The sequence below is a fragment of the Podarcis liolepis genome (genome assembly GCF_965112155.1).
Source record: "Podarcis liolepis genome assembly, chromosome: 10".
In the NCBI taxonomy this organism is placed as follows: Eukaryota; Metazoa; Chordata; class Lepidosauria; order Squamata; family Lacertidae; genus Podarcis; species Podarcis liolepis.
The window spans coordinates 63,250,245-63,268,166 of NC_139562.1; the positions used below are offsets into that span (position 1 = coordinate 63,250,245).

The window sequence follows — 17,922 nt, forward strand, 5'->3', positions numbered from 1 at the left end:
TTCGTGTCATAACCAATGTCGTGTTACAGAGAACATCTGGCCTCATACAGGCAGTGTGGACAGCTTGTCTCGGAAATAAATTTATACTGGAATTGTGGAGGAGCCCCGCCATTGTCATGATACAGCCTTGATTCATCTAAAACTATCCGGTTTATTAGAGGAATAGAATGGGGAAATTTTGTGCGATCTCTTACTGGGTTTTTTGTAAGAGCAAACATTGAGGCATTTGTGAAATAGGATAGTAGTACAGTGGTACCTTGGTTTACAAACTTAATCCGTTCCGGAAGTCCGTTCTTAAACCAAAGCGTTCTTAAACCAAGGCGCGTTTTCCCATAGCAGCGGGGGACTTAATTTACACTCAACAGGAAGCGGAACATGTTCTGCTTCCAAGGCAAAGTTCACAAACCGAAACACCTACTTCTGAGTTTGCAGCGTTCTTAATCCAAGTTGTTCATAAACTAAGCTGTTCTTAAACCAAGCTACCACTGTATTATCTTAGCAGTAAGGTAACTGAGAATTGTTGCAGAAACCTGCAATTTAAGCAAAACTCAAAATGGCTCACTGGATCAGTCTTCCTGACATGTTTTGCACCCCAACTCCCACCAGCCCCAGCCGGCATGACCAATGGTCGGGGTGATGGAAGTCCAAAACATCTGGAGGGCACTAGGTTGGGGAAGCCTATGTTGGATTGAAGGCAATTCCATGTGGCCTTAAGTTTTGACTTAGTTGCTCTGTGTTATGCCTAAAAGCTTTCTTATACCTTGCAATCAGCAAAAGTTGTTACCATATGGTTGGGTGAGGAGTTTGGCTAACACTTCACTGCTTGAAGGGGTAGTACCTGCTACATTGAAAGAGGCAGTGGTATGACCCCTTCTAAAGAAACCAGCTCTGGACCCTTTGACTATTGGCCAGTTGTCAATACCCTCTGTTTGGGGAAGGTGGTGGAGAGGACCATGGTGGGGCAGCTACAGGTGTTCTTAGAGGACACAGATTATTTAGATCCATTCCAGGGTTCAGGCCTGTCCATGGAACTGAGTCACCCTTGGTCACCCTGATGGATGAGAGCAGGACAGAAGGAGTGCAACCTTGCTCCTGCTGCTTGACCTCTTGGCAGCGTTTGGTACCATTGACCATGGCATCCTCCTGGACCAGCTGTGGGGAACTGAGGGCATTGTATTATGGTGGTTCCAATCCTACCTTCAGGACCGAGTCCAGAGAGTAGTGCTTTATCTTCAGTACTATTTAATATCTACGTGAAACCGTCATTAGGAGTTTCAGGGCAAGGTGCTGTCGGTATACTGATGACACTCAGCTTGATATCTCCATAACATCTGAATCGGGAGAGGCTGTACAATCGCTGGGCCATTGCCTGGACGCAGGGGGGAAATGGAGGAGAAAAACAAGCTGAGCTTCAGTCCTGGCAAGAAGGAGGCACTGTGGGTGAGTAGCTGCTGTGTCTGAGAAATTGGTCCTTTGCCTACCCTGGATGGGGTTGCACTCCCCCTGAAGGAACAAGTTTGCAGTTTGGGAGGGGGGTTGCTTCTGTCACTGGAGGTTCAGGTAGCCTCAGTGGCTACAAGTGCCTTTGACCAACTGTGACTGGTTCAACAGTAGCACATGCATTGGTTGCTTTAAGGCTGGATTACTGCAGTTCACTCTGCATGGGGCATCCCTTGTGCTTGATGCAGTTATTGCAGAATGTTGCAGCACAATTGCCGATAGGAGGGAGTCAGCATATAACACATGTGGTCAGAGTTTGCACTGGTTGCGAATTTGTTCCTGGGCCAAGTTCAAGGTGTTACTATCAGTATGTTGTTGTTGTTTAGTCATGTCCGACTCTCCGTGACCCCATGGACCAGAGCACACCAGGCACTCCTGTCTTCCACTGCCTCCCGCAGCTTGGTCAAACTCATGCTGGTAGCTTCAAGAACACTATCCAACCATCTCGTCCTCTGTCGTCCCCTTCTCTTTGTGCCCTCCATCTTTCCCAACATCAGGGTCTTTTCCAGGCAGTCTTCTCTTCTCATGAGGTGGCCAAAGTATTGGAGCCTCAGCTTCAGGATCTGTCCTTCCAGTGAGCACTCAGGGCTGATTTCCTTAAGAATGGATTGGTTTGATCTTCTTACAGTCCATGGGACTCTCAAGAGTCTCTTCCAGCACCATAATTCAAAAGCATCAATTCTTCGGCGATCAGCCTTCTTTATGGTCCTGCTCTCACTTCCATACATCACTACTAGGAAAACCATAGCTTTTACTATACGGACCTTTGTTGGCAAAAAATCACTATATAAGGCCGTAACAATTTGGGACCAGTTGACCTACAAGTTTGCCTTACCCTACACATGCCAATCTCTTAAGATTTGCAGAACTTGCGCTACTGCAGGTTCCACATAATACCCACCCCACATTTGTAAGAACTTGATCGTTTAGTGTGGACTACAACTGACTGGGGCTGATGGGAGTTGTAGTCCAAAACATTTGGAGAGTGCCAGGTTGGCAAAGGCTTCAGGGTGCTTTCAGGTGACCATGCCAACTGTAGTGAAACTGACCTAGATGTCAGCCTTGGTGTGCTGAATAGTCTAGAACAGGGTTTCCCAAACTTGGGTCTCCAGCTGTTTTTGGACTACAACTCCCATCATCCCTAGCTAGTGGTCAGGGATGATGGGAACTGTAGTCCAAAAATGGCTGGAGACCCAAATTTGGGGAAACCATGTTCTAGAAGCTGCTCTTTATCGCCTCACCCAAAGGCAAGGTGCAGGTCAGCCCAGTTTAGGAGACGGTTGAGCTTGCAAAAATTCAGCCTCCCAACATATGTAGCTTCTGAATAGTCAGTTTGGTTCGTCTGCCAGCTGAGACCTGGCAAGCTGTTGTGTTGAAACATGCCCAGCTGTTCCATCCCCTAGAGAATACTCTATGCCTCCAGTTCCAAGGAGCCAACATAAAGTTATTGGGTGAAAGGCATCTAAAGCGAATGCTTAAAATTCTTAAGGGTTGTGAAAAGTGTAAATTCTACTTTGCTCATTTTCCTAACCTTCCAGGAAGTAGTATTAGGCTCTGTGTGACGTGCAGGCCACATGGAGGTCACTCATGATATACTGCAGTGAATTATGCAGGCCTTTTAACTAACGTGTTGCATATGAGCAGGTACAGTACATGTACAGTGGTACCTCTGGATGTGAACGGAATCCGTTCCGGGGGCCCCCGTTCGCATCCTGAGTAGAACGTAACACGCGACTGCGCGGGTCCCGTTTTGCCACTTCCGCATATATGTGTGATGTCATTTTGAGCATATGTGCGAGCGGCGAAACCCGGAAGTAACACACTCAGTTACTTCCGGGTCGCCGCGGAGCGCAACCTGAAAATGCTTAACCTGAAGCTACTTCAACCCGAGGTATGACTGTACTCTATAATACTCAAGGCAGATCCATGAGGAAACACACCTTTATCTGCCGCTAGCACACACTGTACTCCAATGTCCTCAAGATGAGATAAATGCCAATATTCTCCTTGCACCATCATGCAGAACGCCAGACGTTTATCTGATGTGTGCACTACAAATTAGCAGAGCAATTCAAAGCCTGGTATGACATGAAGGAGTGGCATATCCACATCCCTAGCCCCATTACTTGTTCCTTCAACTGCTATAGTGCTCAGGCCTTACGCCATCAAAGAATGACAGTACACCATGTTCCATTTCAGGGCTTCCAAGTTCCTGCCAGCAATATTTCCACTCACCCGCACTTTTGGTGGGTAGAACGGGGGAGTGGTGGTACCATCAGACAGCTGTGGTGGAACTGTTCTGGACTGGGCCTTCCAATCCTCCTCCCCTGCGTGGTGGATTAGTGGCATGTATTTTATCCTTATGTAGTTTTTGCTTCTCCTCCCCTTAAATATGACCTTGGTCTAGTTCAGCAGGTTTCACAAGGACTGGAAAGCACATAAAATGATAATCTTGAGCTGGGAAGACAAGTTGGTTTGATGGGAGACGAACTCGTCAGGATGATCGTTCCACTGTCTTAATTATGTCTTGGCTTGCATTAGTGAACGTCAAGTATTTTGAAGAACTTCCATTGGTTCAAAACCAGTGTGACTGGTCTGACGATGAAATCTCATTTCTTGCTCTGGTTGATTTAATGCTTGAGGAAAAAAATTATTTAGGAACCAAATATTCATTCTCAACAAAGTTGGAAAAGTACTTTTACTATTATCTATCCAATAGGTTCTGTATTAAGATAAAAGAAGAGGAGACACTGGTATTTCTCAGAAAACAACAAGACAAATGTATAATCAGTTGCCCTACCCTGGTAGATTCCAGGGCTGCAATTTTTGTATAAGAGCAAAAAAATCAAGTTTCAGGGTTGGGTGGCAAGGCAGATTTAAAAATTTGTTTGCTGTAGAGATTTCTTTTATCTGTTATATTCAACCAGTTGATGTTGAATGTCATTGAAACCTTAAATGTAGCATAGTCTGTCATGGGTTTCAGTAGTGGTAAGCTAGAGTGGATCCTTTTTCTGAAGTTATACTCAGGCGTAAGACCAAGATAAATGTGTGAATGGAAAGCAGGTGGTCTCAGCTTCAAGTCTCCCTGGTGTTGTGCATATTGTCTAGCACTCCTAGTGTCCACAGGTTTAGTGTGCATAGGTGTGTGTTCAACTGTACATACAAAGGCAGCTGTCCTGCAGATATGCATGCAGAGGCAGAGCGTGTGTTGATCTCACACATCAATTGTTGGCATCCATCCCATTGGTTACAACAATGTGCTGGTTGCACCAATGTTGCAGGTTCAATCCCTATAAGAGACAGCTGCATATTCGTGCATTGCAAGGTGTTAGATTAGGTGATCCCTTCCAGTTCTATAATTCTATAATCTCATGGAAGAGTGGTGCTTTGGGGACAAACAGCTGGAGAGTTACAGCGCTTGCTGTGGCTGTAGAGACTGATATGGGAGAGACATGTTTTGTTGCAGCTGGGGCAGAAAAGGTGTCTGGTTTTGCTGCGGCAGATGCACCATGGTGTTTCTTCTCTTTGCTCTCCTCCCAGCATCCATTCCTCCTTTCCTTACTGCTGTGGATACACACACGTCAGTTTAACTACAGGATAGGGCATAAGGAGAACCCAAAGCACATGGTCTGTAAAGAAGTGTTGCCTACAAAATATTAGGCATGGAACTGCATGAAGGACATACTGTATTTATTGCAGTATGGGGAAATGTGTGTGCGTCTTATGGAGCGAATGCAGGCTGCGCAGCTATCACAGAAGCCAGGACAGCAAGAGGGATTGCTGCTTTCACTGGGCAGCGATTCCTCTTGCTGTTCTGGCTTCTGAGATTCAGAATATTTTTTTCTTGTTTTCCTCCTCCGAAAACTAGGTGCGTCTTGTGGTCTGGTGCGTCTTATAGAGCGAAAAATACGGTAATTTATTTCAGAACAACTATATACAGTGGTACCTCGGGTTACATACTCTTCAGGTTACAGACTCCGCTAACCCAGAAATAGTGCTTCAGGTTAAGAACTTTGCTTCAGGATGAGAACAAAAATTGTGCTCTGGCGGCGCGGCGGCAGCAGGAGGCCCCATTAGCTAAAGTGGTGCTTTAGGTTAAGAACAGTTTCAGGTTAAGTACGGACCTCCGGAACGAATTAAGTACTTAACCCGAGGTACCACTGTACCTGTATATTGATTTCGTTGCTTTCATTTGCTGTGTGTGTGTGGTTGTTGTTTTTTTTACTGTCCTTCTGCAAAGTGCTGCAGTCAGCAGAAATGGCCTACCCTTCCTCACCTTTTATCCCCTCTACAAGCGAGCCTGTGTGGCGTAATGGTTAGAGGGTTGGACTAGGACCTGGGAGAGCCGGGTTCGAATCCCCACTCAGCCATGAAGCTCATTGAATGTGGCTCCATCATTCCCATCAACTTGGTGTGATGTTTCAGCGCAATTCCTAATCTTGCTTGGTCCATTTCCAGCAAAGGAAGGGCTATGCTGCAGTTGTTCTGCTTCCGAGAAGCTTCCGCTGATTCACCCAGTACTCACCACCCCCTTGGCCAGATACCCCTCTGATGTAGCTCATTGCGGCAGCTCTTATCTTCATTATCTGTCTAGAGCTAGATGATCCTGATGTGTGCGTCTGCAAGAGACTGGTGCAGCAGGTGCTGCTATGCAAAGCCATAAGACCAAGGGCCAAGCTACACATTGCATTAAATACACAATTTTCCTTTCCATTCTTTGCACTTAAGATAGTATCCTTCTGCATGGGAGTAGTAGTCGTAAGTGCTGACTACTGAAAGCTTCTGAGAATATCCCTGCCGTTCAGGAAAACTGAACCAAAACTTTGATTTCCTGCCTTTGCCACAGCTGAAAAATACATTAAAATCATGGGCACTGGATGTAGTTGACAAAGCATAGTTGTACATACGCGTATCTTCCTTGTGTACAAGTCTTAATTTCTATAGTTACAGTAAAGTGTTGCTTCTTAGAAGACATATCCTATCACACATCACTCCCAAAAGTAAGTAGCATTAAAAATGAGCCATTGTGAACATGGGGAACAGAATTAGTTATTTTTAGGACAGCGGTTCCCAACCTTTTTGGTATGATGACGAACAAGTCCGCGTTTACCTGGTGTGGTGACCCATTGATTTGTTGTCACATAAATTTTGGACCTTAGGTTAGAATCGTAGCGTTGCAAGGGACTTCAAGGGTCTCCTAATCCAGCTGCCTGCAATGCACGGATCCTGGCCACAGCTGTTCCCGGGTAGACTTGGACCAGGTCTTCAGCAGCTGTTGGTTTCATGCATTTTAACTGCACGTTTGGCTGTTTTATAACCATTATCTGAGGCATCCTAAGCAGAGATGTATGTAATACCCTGGTTCATGTGGAATTCATTGAAATATTAATGTTAGTTATACAAGTTATTCAGAGGGTGGCATTCAACTAGTGCAGTTTGGGACCAGTGCAGACAGATTTCCCATTTCTGCCATCTCACTTCCCCAACTCTCCTCTGGAGGGTTGGAGAGGGAACTCAGAATTGATTATGGGAGAGGAGTGCGAAGCCTGCCCTTCCCAGCTGAGAGAGCCCCAACCCCACTCCTGCTTGCACCAGAGTAGGAGTGGGATCGAGGCTGCGGCCTTGCATGGCTACTGTCCAGCTGCCTTCCTCTGGGAGGGTATCTTATCCCTTTCCTCCCAGTGGAAGGCAGGCAAGTGGTGTCGGGACTCTTTGATGCTGCTGCTGGCCCAGCGCTCTCCAGCAGCCCCTCTCCACAAGGTGTGGATGGAGTGATCTTTGCACCCCACGCCTTGCAGACTTCGCTTGGGAGGGTGGGCTGCGTCCTTCCTCCTGGGGTGAACGAGGAAAGAGACCTGCACAGGCGAAGGCAGTCAAACACACAGAGCCTGACAGGTTCTGTGCGCTTGGCTATTGCCGCTTGGTCCATCTTTGGGGAGTGGGGGGCAAGCGGACAAGGTAGATCGCCCACCCCCCACGCCAGCGAAGGCAGAGGCAGCCTGGCCAAGAAGCCCCGAGGCCCCTGCTGGTTGCACACAAGCGGCAGGGGCCTCAGGGCTCACTCAGCTGGGGACAGGAGCCTTTCTGCCCTCCAGCTGAGCAACAGGCTGGGACCAGCTGTATTGGCCGCAGCCCAAGAGGCACTATGGTGAAGGCACCTCAACTGCCTTCAGCAGTTTCACCTGGCTGGGGCCAGTGCAGCTTTTTTCAACATCTCAGCTTATTGCCAAGCGACAATGTTTGGCTGACGAAACACCGCCATGTTGAAAGCCCAACATCGCCCAGCCCTAAAGTGTATGGTTGCACAAGCCATGTAAGTTATAACAAACCACGAGTATTTTTCTTTTCATGTTAGAGGCCATTATGGCACATATCCATGGGATGGCTGAGCTTGCATATTGCAGGGTATGTCAAACGTAGTCTCGTTATTGATAACATAGCCTACTTTTCTGTTTCACCTTCATAGCAGTCACTGCTGAAAAACCTGTCTTGCAAAGTTACGCACTGTCCAAATGATCGCAACACAGATACGGCTTCGTTGGCAAGCTCAGGATATTCAGTGGTAACGGGAAACCAACATTTGGATAACCTTGCTTTTGAAAAATTTACCTGTGAGGGCCCTACCGCATGGCAGTTCAATGAGTTGCTCTTTTTGCGCAAAGACAACTTTGTGACATTGGCTGCAAACGGGTTTTGTGCTTGTTCAAAGTTCTCTGGTAATGCAAAGACTTCAAATCACCCTGGGCTTAACTGCTGGTCACAGATTGCCACAAGGTGTTCATACAAGGTGCTTTGAGTGACTGTTACAGCTCACCCCTGATGAGCGAGTGTGTGTGCAAAAAGAAGGGGTTAAAAATGGGTGTGCCGTTGTACTGTAAGCTAAAGTACATGTGCAGTACTTGGATGAACTTTTGCCTGCTGCCTACTATGTCAGAGAACTAGGAGTAGAACTGCACAGACAAGACAGGTAATATAATATAAATAATAATATAATATAATATAATAAAATATAAGTAATATAACTCTTCTTGCTCCAATCCAAGAATACTACACATTCTAGGAATGACACATGTGCCACAAGCTTACCATTAAGGCTGGGTGATAGCTAGTTTTCAGCATCGTGATATACCACCAGCTAAGCATTGTGATATACTGATATACCACGATACCTGAAATGAGAATGGAGCTATATAGAGGCATTGGCTAGCTTCATGGTTTTTGCATAACACACCCACCCACCCACCATGTTTGCAATATATTGCAAGCTTAAAAATTATGAAACTGATATAACTGATATAATGAATTGAAAAAAATGTTTAAATTGACATTTGTAAAAAAAACCTAGAAGCATTTTTGTTAGGGATTATAGGACAAGACCTGCCATGAAAAATAAAGAACTTCTTTATGTATGCTACAACGGTGGCAAGAATCTTGATAGCACAAGGATGGAAGAATGAGGAAATCCCAACGAAAGAGCAGTGGCAAGAAAAATTGATGAGTTAAGCAGAACTGGCCAAATTAACATATAAACTGCGTGAAAAGGACACCTGTGACTTCAAGGAAGATTAGGAACTTTTTACAAACTATCTAAAAAGACAGCAAAATGAACTGGACTCTTTGGCAGGTTTTGAATAAACATTCACAAATTTATTAGTTGAACATATGATAGATAAAGCAAGGAGATGTACTGTACAGTTTTATAACATGCAGAAAATGAGATATGTATAAAAATCAGGGAGGGGAGCTGAGGGAAGTCCTTTGTGGGGGGGGAAGAGGGAGGGTTGAGGGGGGAATAATGTAATTGATTATGAGGACTGACAAATTGTTATGTTGAAATTGGTTAATAAAAATATGTTCTAAAAAAATATGAAATTGATATCACGATATGGACTTCAAACCGGTTTTGGATGATGTATCGATATATCTCCCAGCCCTACATACCACCCAGTCCGCTGGTGAAAGTTTTGGCTTTAAAGAAGTTGTTCTGATGCGCCTTTAATATCTATTTTAAAAACCAACAACTTTGAACTCTTGACAACTTTCAGAAAGCTTGCTGAGTTAGTCTGGTATTGCAGATGCATCAAATAGCCTTTCTAGCATCCTAATGACTAACACGTTTATTGCAGAATTATCTTTTTTTAACCAGATGGATGGTGTGCCTTGGCTTATGCTGTGGGGGTTTGTTGGTAGGAAATGGTTTATGAAACAATACTGAACCAGCTGGGCAGATGAGAGTGCTTTCTTTGTATTCTTGTGTTTCTGACATGAGGAAGATAGGTTCTCTTTCAGGAGGAAGAAGGAGAGGAAGTAACTGAAATGTGGCCTTTAAGTATGTTTGACCAAGCTTCATGTTCCTGCTAATTGCCTCTGGACAGAATGTTCAACCTCAGGCTTCCCTATATATTTATCTTTCCACCTTTTTGAATGAATCAATAGGCACAAAAAGCCAGGTTGGCAACAGAGACAATTGTTACGTCGTGTATCACCGCTTTTGCGTATTTCAATAACAACATTTGTGCAGATCTATACTGCCAAACACTAGCCAATCGTTAAATCTTTTTAAATGCATACTTCGCACCTTGCTGATTATTACCCCTGAACTTCTCTACCCCTCTTTTAATGTTTTGCAGGTCTGATCTGGCTGGTGGAATTTAGAGAACGTTCTCGCGATGGAGGGGGAACAGCAGCAGGAGGTAAATTTTGGGAACAGCAACATCCTGTGTGGAGAGCGGGAAAACGCTTCACTGGGCATTTTGGTTTAACAAAATTTCTGAGAGGCTGCTGTGCTTGAGCCGCAGAAGCAGAAAACCAAAGCACGCTGAGATCTTTGAGAGGGAAGCTTGTGTTACTGTGGCATTTATTTCTTGTAGGCAGCAACTAACCCGATAAGAAGTTTAACGTATTGTGTCGCTTGCTCTGCAGCCTTCTGCCTTATGCAGGGTAGAAAGGGCAAACCCGTGTCCCTGCAGATGTTAAATTCCAGCTCCCACCAGCCTCAGCCAGCATGGCCAATGGTCAGGGATGATGGGAGCCAGTCCTTCTTTTGGAGATAGATAAGCGGCACTGGTTCTCATATCACTATAAAATAACCCCTAGTGCATAGCTGTCAAGTGTCCCTTATTTGGCGGGACAGTCCCTTATCCCAGCGCCATGTCCCACTGCTGTCCCTTATTGATGATGTCCCTTAAATAAGCTACTGAAGGTAATGGGGCCCTTTCTATGGCCGGCTGTCCTTTGTCAACAACAAATTGTTGCTGTTTTTTGTGTTGAATATATGCTATATGGTAATTTATGGACCTAATAGGTATCTAAAGCCATTTGCATGCAACAAAATATGTATTTTATCAAAGTAATGGTTGATCCCTTATTTTGGCTGCTGATCCCTTATTTTCGAGGCTGCTGGTCCCTTATTTTCAAATCTGTAAGTTCACAGGCTCCCATTTCTGCCTTACGTAATTTGTGAATCTATGGGTGTGTTGCATTATGGGGAATTTTATTTATTTTTATTTAAAAACCCAACATGTCTCATGGCTACTTTGTATCTGAAGGCAGTCCTGTTTAGGGAAGTTTTTAATGTTCGATGTTTTATCGTGTTTTTAATATTCTGTTGGGAGCTGCCCAGAGTGGCTGGGGAAACCCAGTCTGATGGGGGGGGGGTATAAATAATAAAAGTATTATTATTATTGTTGTTGTTGTTGTTGTTGTTGTTGTTATTGTTATTAACACCACTAATACACCCCAATGAGCAAATGTGTGCACTCACCCATTGTCTTCTATGGAGAAAGCAGTATGGGTTTAATTTATGCCAGCAAGATAGCAGAGATAGTGTGCTTGTTTTGATGAGCCCTCACACAAACCCCACAGATGTATTTTGAGCTGTTAGTGACTTGAAATCACAGCCACATCATTCTAGCACAGATCTCCACAAAGTGAAGTAATTGTGCTACAAGATGCAAAGCAAACTTGCCTTGTATCCCAGACTGTGTTTTAAGTTTATCAGCTTCTAGCATTTGTAATAATTGTCGATTTATCCCTGCACAGAACATGCTTTATTCAAGCTCTTCTTTCCACTCGCACCATTCACCCCTTTTCTTAATCCAACACAGATGGCTGCAGAACCAGCGCCTTCACCTGAGGCACAAGGAGATGGGCCGAAGGAAGCTGCGGGCATTGCGTCAAATATTTGTATGTAATAGTTGTGGTTAGCAAAGCCATTTTGCCTCCCATGTCTTGCCTTGGTTTAAAGCAGTTAATGGCTAGAGTTTGGGGTGGGGGAGGGTTAAGTCTGGTCTACCTATGCGGTGTCAGAGCTTGTTAGAATGGACTGTACCACTTTAGAATGGACTGCACCATTGCAGTATGTGAAGTGATGATAGTCGTGTTTTGAGTGCTTGTCTCTAGAGCAGTGTTTCCCAAACGTTTTTGGGCAACGGCACACCTGTTAGCCGGAAAAAAATCTCGCGGCACACCACCATTAAAGCCCCGCCCCGTGACGTCAGCGCGCAGCGTCACGCCGGGAGGGACGCACAAAAGCGAAAGTTTTTTCCCTCCCCCTTGCCGGGGTGGGAGGAGGCAGCAGAGCGAGGGCAGCTGAGGCGGCGGCGGCGATAGCGGGCGGAGGAGGGGGCGGCGGCGGGAGTTGCTGCTGCTGTTGTTGCTGCTGCTGCCCGGACATGCCGGCCTCCTCCTCCTCCGCTGTCTCGCGCTCCTCCCTTTTGCGCGCGCTGCCCCGCCGCTCGGCACCACCACCGCGGAGCCGCCCCCGGCTCGACGCGGATCCTCGCCGCCACCGCCGCCTCTCACCGCCCGACTCGCCCGCCTTCCTCCCACGGCACACCAGCCGGTGTCTCACGGCACACTAGTGTGCCGCGGAACACCGGTTGGGAAACACTGCTCTAGAGGACCAGTGGCAACCAGGAAAGTGGACAGCTGGGACCTTTTCCTTTGATGTTTTTGTTTTTACTTGTTCGGGAGGCATTCAAAAATGAATCTGCAGTGGTACAGTCCAGGCTGCCATCTTGTTGTAATGCATGTGTGGGCGAGATCCTAAGGCACATTGGAATACTTAACTAGCATGGACACAAGGTCTAAGCCTGAAATCCTAAACACACTTTCTAGGTAGTAAAAAAGGTAAAGGACCCCTGGGCGGTTAAGTCCAGTCAAAGGCGACTATGGGGTTGCGGAGTTCATCTCGCTTTCAGGCCAAGGGAGCTGGCGTTTGCTTTCCGGGTCATGTGGCCAGCATGACTTCTAATGCAATGGGACACTGTGACGGAAACCAGAGCTCATGGAAACGCCGTTTACCTTTCCGCCGCAGTGGTACCTATTTATCTACTTGCACTGGCGTGCTTTCGGACTGCTAGGTTGGCAGGAGCTGGGACAGAGCAACGGAACTCACCCCATCGTGGGGATTCGAACTGCCGACCTTCTGGTCGGCAAGCCCAAGAGGCTCAGTGGTTTAGACCACAGCACCACCCGCCTAAACCCCATTGAGCACCCTGGAAATTGCTTTGGAGAAAGCATGCATAGGATTGTGCTTTAAGTTAATGAGGAGGCAGGGCACCGTGGGCACCACATCCTCTCTTCGGAGTATTATCGCCAGCAATGTGTCTGGACTCTATTTTAATTAGATGACTAGCTGAAATATTTTTGCCCTGCCTTTCGATACAAAATTTCATGGTCTACTTAAAACAGTTGAGCTGAGTTCTGTAGAACAATATTTTCAGCTCCAATGGAATCATCAAGCTGCTTATGGAGAACCCAGTATGCTGGGTAGAGAATTACTCTCTTGATGGGATGTTGCTGATTCTGGGCACTTAGGTACCAAGGATGCTAACCACATTAGCATTTCTGAGCTAAATTTATTTCACAGGGTTGTTGTGAGGACAAAATAGGTCTTTGGAGGGAAGGCAGTTATAAAATAATGTGATAAAACAGCTACAAATAGTTAATCCATATATTTATTTCAGACATTTGTGTTCTGCCTTTTAGGGCCGTACAGTCCTCTGAAGGCAGTTTACATTCCCCTACCCCCCCAAAAAAAATAAAAGTATAATGCCATATTTATAATAGCATTAATGTTATCCTGTGTTGAGATCTTGTAAGAAAACAGACTGTTCCCAAAACAAAGGTTAATGCTGTATAACACATGAATTATGAACTGTGTCGGCGCCAAAGCAGGAAGAATTTTGTGAAAAAATTGCCTCTGCAAAGTTCAGCTCCACCCCCTATACCATCCCCAGTTTGATCATGGAGAACAGGCTGAGAATTATCTTGACAATGCCCTCCTATTCAGAGTCAAGGAAGCAAGCCTCCCCGTCCCTCTGGTATGGCTTGGCGACTTCATGCAGCCAGATCTGATTAGCACTGTGACGGTATTGCTTCTATGAGAAGCTCGTGCTGTGTTTTTGTTTTTAATTGGCACCAGCTCTGGATTGGGGCTGGGGGCGGGGAACATTGCTGCAAACATGAAGTGAGCAGGGCACAAAAAGGGCAAGGAAGGTGGTGGTTTGGGGATGTTTTTCAAACACACACACACTTATCCTGAAACCCTCCCATTTGTCACCAGAATGTTTATGGTCAAAACTTTGACCTGGCACCATTTAAACATTGTACAGTCATACCTTGGTTCTCAAACGCCTTGTGACTCGAACGTTTTGGCTCCATTTAAACATTATACAGTCGTACTTTGGTTCTCAAACACCTTGTGACTCAGACGTTTTGGCTCCCGAATGCCGCAAACCCGGAAGTGAGCGTTCCGGTTTGCGAACATTTTTTTGGAAGCCGAACGTCCGACTGCTGCTTCCACGGCTTCAGATTGAGTACGGGAAGCTCCTGCAGCCCATCGGAAGCCACCCCTTGGTTTTCAAATGTTTTTGGAAGTCAGACAGGCTTCTGGAACGGATCTCGTTGGAGAACCCAAGGTACGACTGTGGTCGATTCATATCCTTTTCATAGGTATTGCGGCAAAGTGGGAGATGAATACGCAAACTAAACATGAATTTGTTTATTCAAATTGTATGCAGCTGACGCAGATGCTTTAAAAATACTTTTGGAGATGAAGATGAAGAGAAGAAAGCTAAAGCCCAGCCTCCCAAGCACCGTGACCGAACTTTCCACTGAGGAGGGCTCCAAAGTATATGTTGTTGGCACTGCTCACTTCAGTGATAGCAGCAAAAGAGATGTAGTGAAGGTAAACCTTTTTTTAAGAAAATAATTGGGGCCTTAAAAGCTTTCCCCCCACCCCTCTTGGGGCCGGAAGTTCACCTTTGAAACCTTGACTATTTTTGTAACACGGAAAAGGATTACATTTTGGGTTGGGAATGTAGCTGCGGTCGTGGATAACTTTATATAGAACCAATTTGTGCAGAGGTTCTATCATCTATACTGTAGTCTTCTCCCATATTATTCATCCTGATTATAAACCTGTGAGGAGATAATCTTATCATCCATGTTTCAAACAAAGCTGCAGAGGCCAGGAGTTGGGTAGAATTTATGCAGAGGTGGAGAAATTATGGGGAATGAGGAGGTCAGTTTCCTGTTTTCTCTGCGGAGAGTTGGTATGGGTAAATTGGCAGGAGGAGGGCTTTGAAAAATCTCTTGAATTTGTTTGTTTTTACTGTTCGGCAATATTCTTTCTTTTTCCTGAAATATTTTAAAGTCCTTGAGCTGGTAACAGCAAAATACAAAAATGTGTAATTAATAAACAAACACGTTCTTTCCTGAGAGTTTTTCTCTTTTTAGATACGAAACCTTATATTCTCCTCCAAAACATAAATGAAAAACAGTTTTATTTAAAAAATAGTTTGTGGATCGGGACTCTGCTACTATATGCTTGGGAGATTTCTCCCAGGAAAACATCAGTACTGCAAGCATGCAACTGAATCCGTATTTTTCAGACAATACAAGAAGTACAGCCTGACGTGGTCGTGGTTGAGCTGTGCCAATACAGAGTTTCTATGTTAAAAATGGATGAAACGACATTGCTAAAGGAAGCCAAAGAAATCAATCTGGAGAAACTTCAGCAAGCTATAAAACAGGTATGAGTTCTTCAGTGACAAAATAATACGTCCGTCTGTATGCAAAATTGAAATACCGCTTTCCTAACTTTTTATAATCTGGCGCAGTCAAGGCTTGTATGAACATGCAGTTAATTGCACAGCCATCCCATTCAGGGCTTTGTTCCGTAGGGAGTGTTATAAAAGCAGGGATATGCAGGGACTAGGTTTTCAGTGGAGCAGAGCTCTACTGTACGTTTATGTAAAACCAAATAACAGGATTAAAGTCCAGTATGATACCCATGCAAAAATTCCATGCAGGTAAACAGCTAGAGGGGGAGGCTAAAGGAGGATGGTACAACAAAATAAGGTCCTTTGCAACAGCAGAAAATCTTCTCTTAATCAAAAGTCAAATAAAGAGACTCTCCCCCGTGGCAAGAAATGGCTAGAATTTTATTTGTTTTATACATTCTGAAAGCAAGAATCTAGTCCAGCACAGTTCACTGGTATCTGGAACTTTCTGCTGCCTCTTCAATAAGCTTTTCAAAGATGTAAAAATACATCCCTGAACTGCCACTAATTTCCTGTAGAAGATATGCAAGTGATAATATCACAATTGCCATTCTACTTAGTCAATTTATATATTCTATTGTTTTATTTCAGATAATCTCTGTTTCTATTTAAAAATTTGTTTATTTATGTCTAATTTTGCTGCAGGATAATACTTTTCTTTTTTAAAAAGTCATAACATTAAAAAAACAATTCTTATTTATTTCATTTCTATATCGCATTATATTTTAAAGAAAAATCTGAAAGTGGTTTACAACATATTAAAACATCAATAAAGCAATTCAGAATCAAGCATTTCTGAAGAAAGTCAAACATAGAGTATACAGTCAAAGCAACATAATTAACAGAAAACTAAAATGTTATCTTAAAGATTTCAAAATAAAACATTACAAAGGAGGTCAACTTAGAAATAAATAAATAAAAAATTAGGTGACTAATTTAGTAAATGCTCCAGGAGATTTAGTATGTAAAGGGTGCGGAGAGGTCTTGGGAGACACAGAGCTGCAATTCACAGAGGAACTCTGCATGCAACTGAGAGACATTTAGACGGCCAAAGCGAGGCATCACGTTCTGTTTTTAGCAAAGGGTTATGTCCTATGTACAGTAGATTTCAGAAATCAGAAGGATTTGGACAGTCAGGAAAGCTGTAAAATTACAACTGATGTGTGTTGCACATCTTCAACACCATGAAGGTTCCTCAGTGCCCTTGGCAAGCAAGACTTCACCTTGCAAATGTTTCTGTCTGTCCCGGGAACATCCATTGCTTGAGAGCAGATCTGTTGGCATTTTGGAAAGCCGTCTGCCTAACAGAAAACTACTGCCTAAGTTTGAGCGAGGAGAATGGTTAGGCATTGACTTGTGGCTCAGCACGAAAGCGACAGTTTCTCCTTCCTGGATCATTTTTCACAGCATTGCGACATAAACTCTGCCACACAAAAGAGAGCAGGAACACAGGAGTTTCTAGTTTTTCTCCAGGGGTGAGCTAGAATTGTTTTCCAGCATATTTCTCAGTGTGAACCTAAAAGATATGGTACTTTGTCCAATGCTTTTATCCAATACAGTCACCTGCTTAATATTCCAAAACACCCTCCACATTCCTTGTGTAAAAGTAGATAATAGATATCTGGCAAAAAGGTCTTCTGTAAATATCAAACTGAAACCAAATGTACATTTTTGGCAACTAAGTAAGGAGGCTGGTACCCAGTGATTATCTGCTTGTGAGGGAGGACACAGTGGGAAGGCTGTTTAGTTGCAGGAATAGCAAGAACTAACATGACATGAGATTTTCTTGCATCTACAGTGGTACCTCGGGTTACATACGCTTCAGGTTACATACGCTTCAGGTTACAGACTCCGCTAATCCAGAAATAGTGCCTCAGATTAAGAACTTTGCATCAGGATGAGAACAGAAATCGGGCTCCGGCGGCGCGGCGGCAGCGGGAGGCCCCATTAGCTAATGTGGTGCTTCAGGTTAAGAACAGTTTCAGGTTAAGAACAGACCTCTGGAATGAATTAAGTACTTAACCCAAGGTACCACTGGATATACTTCCTCGGCTAGCTGAGTTGACAGGTTTAAAAATAATTTTTAAAACCCTCATCTCTGAAACAATTACGTACATGCTTTAAGTATTTTCTACACTTTCAGTGTAAAGCTTTGTTTGTACTGTGTGTGTGTGCTTCTAAATTGTTCAAATGTTGCAATCCCCCCTTTTTTATGCAATAGGTAAATAAGTCTATGCCAGTCTGTTTTAATTGCAAACCTATGCAAGGAATTACCCTTGCTATTTGCATACTTAAATCACTTTCTTCTCTCAGGCAGAGGTGGGTGGGTAGAAATAATAAATATTACGCCGCC

At 44.4% G+C, this 17,922-nt stretch overlaps 1 protein-coding gene across 2 annotated transcripts in view; it reads left to right on the top strand.

The window, feature by feature from the left end:
- Positions 1-17,922, top strand: part of TRABD (TraB domain containing) — a 34,292-nt gene that overhangs the window by 1,314 nt on the left and 15,056 nt on the right. For both annotated transcript variants that reach the window (XM_083463738.1, XM_083463739.1), the window contains exons 2-5: positions 10,131-10,193; positions 11,607-11,685; positions 14,526-14,692; positions 15,399-15,539. In XM_083463738.1, coding sequence (XP_083319864.1) covers positions 10,170-10,193; positions 11,607-11,685; positions 14,526-14,692; positions 15,399-15,539 — 411 coding nt within the window. In that variant the 5' untranslated portion in view covers positions 10,131-10,169. The remainder of the gene's footprint in view (positions 1-10,130; positions 10,194-11,606; positions 11,686-14,525; positions 14,693-15,398; positions 15,540-17,922) is intronic.